At 38.6% G+C, this 778-nt stretch overlaps 1 protein-coding gene across 1 annotated transcript in view; it reads right to left on the minus strand.

The window, feature by feature from the left end:
* LOC106871677 (collagen alpha-5(IV) chain) overlaps positions 1–472 on the minus strand; it is a gene marked incomplete at its 5' end in the record, with an annotated part of 35,314 nt that extends 34,842 nt beyond the window's left edge. Inside the window, one exon of the mRNA XM_014918275.2 lies at positions 211–472. Within this exon, the coding sequence (XP_014773761.2) occupies positions 211–472 (262 nt within the window). The remainder of the gene's footprint in view (positions 1–210) is intronic.
* Positions 473–778: the final 306 nt, after the last annotated feature.

A 778-nucleotide genomic window follows, 5' to 3' on the forward strand; every position in this document is an offset into this window, starting at 1 on the left:
AGAAGAGAGAGAGAGAGAGAGAGAGAGAGAGAGCAGAAGAGAGAGAGAGAGAGAGCAGAAGAGAGAGAGAGAGAGCAGAAGAGAGAGAGAGAGAGAGAGAGAGAGCAGAAGAGAGAAAGAGAGAGCAGAAGAGAGACGAAAATTTAAGGAGAAAAAGAGAATATATATGTGTGTAAGAATGCAAAAATAAAATTATGAAAATTTATTAACCTGTAGTTCCATTAAAATTGAAAATGCTTCCTGGTTCTCCCTTGTCACCCTTTCTAGTAAGGTCTCCGGGCGTTCCAGCGATTCCGGGTTTACCTCTGACCCCAGGTTCACCTTTCAGGCCTGTAACACCAACAGGTCCTCGATCACCTTTATCACCTTTATCACCTTTATCACCTTCCTCTCTGTCGGTAAAGTTTCCAGGTCCCGGGAAAGGAATTTCTAAAACAAAACGCAAAATATATTCAGTGAGTTCATATTGGTTTCAAATTTGGGACATAAGGACAGCAATCTGGGAGAAGGGGATAGGTCGATTACATCGATACCAGTGCTCAAATAGCACTTATTTTATCAACTCCGAAATGGTGAAGGGCAAACTCAACCGCAATAGAATTTGAACTCAAAAAATGAAGACGGACGAAATACTGTTAAGCAATTTCCCTAACTTGCTAACGATTCTGCCAGTTTGCCGCCTTAATGAGTTCATATCAAAGGAAAAAATATTATATACATGCATGCATGTGTGTGTATATATATATATATATATATATATATATATATATATATATAT

This window comes from Octopus bimaculoides, chromosome 10 (genome assembly GCF_001194135.2).
Source record: "Octopus bimaculoides isolate UCB-OBI-ISO-001 chromosome 10, ASM119413v2, whole genome shotgun sequence".
In the NCBI taxonomy this organism is placed as follows: domain Eukaryota; kingdom Metazoa; phylum Mollusca; class Cephalopoda; order Octopoda; family Octopodidae; genus Octopus; species Octopus bimaculoides.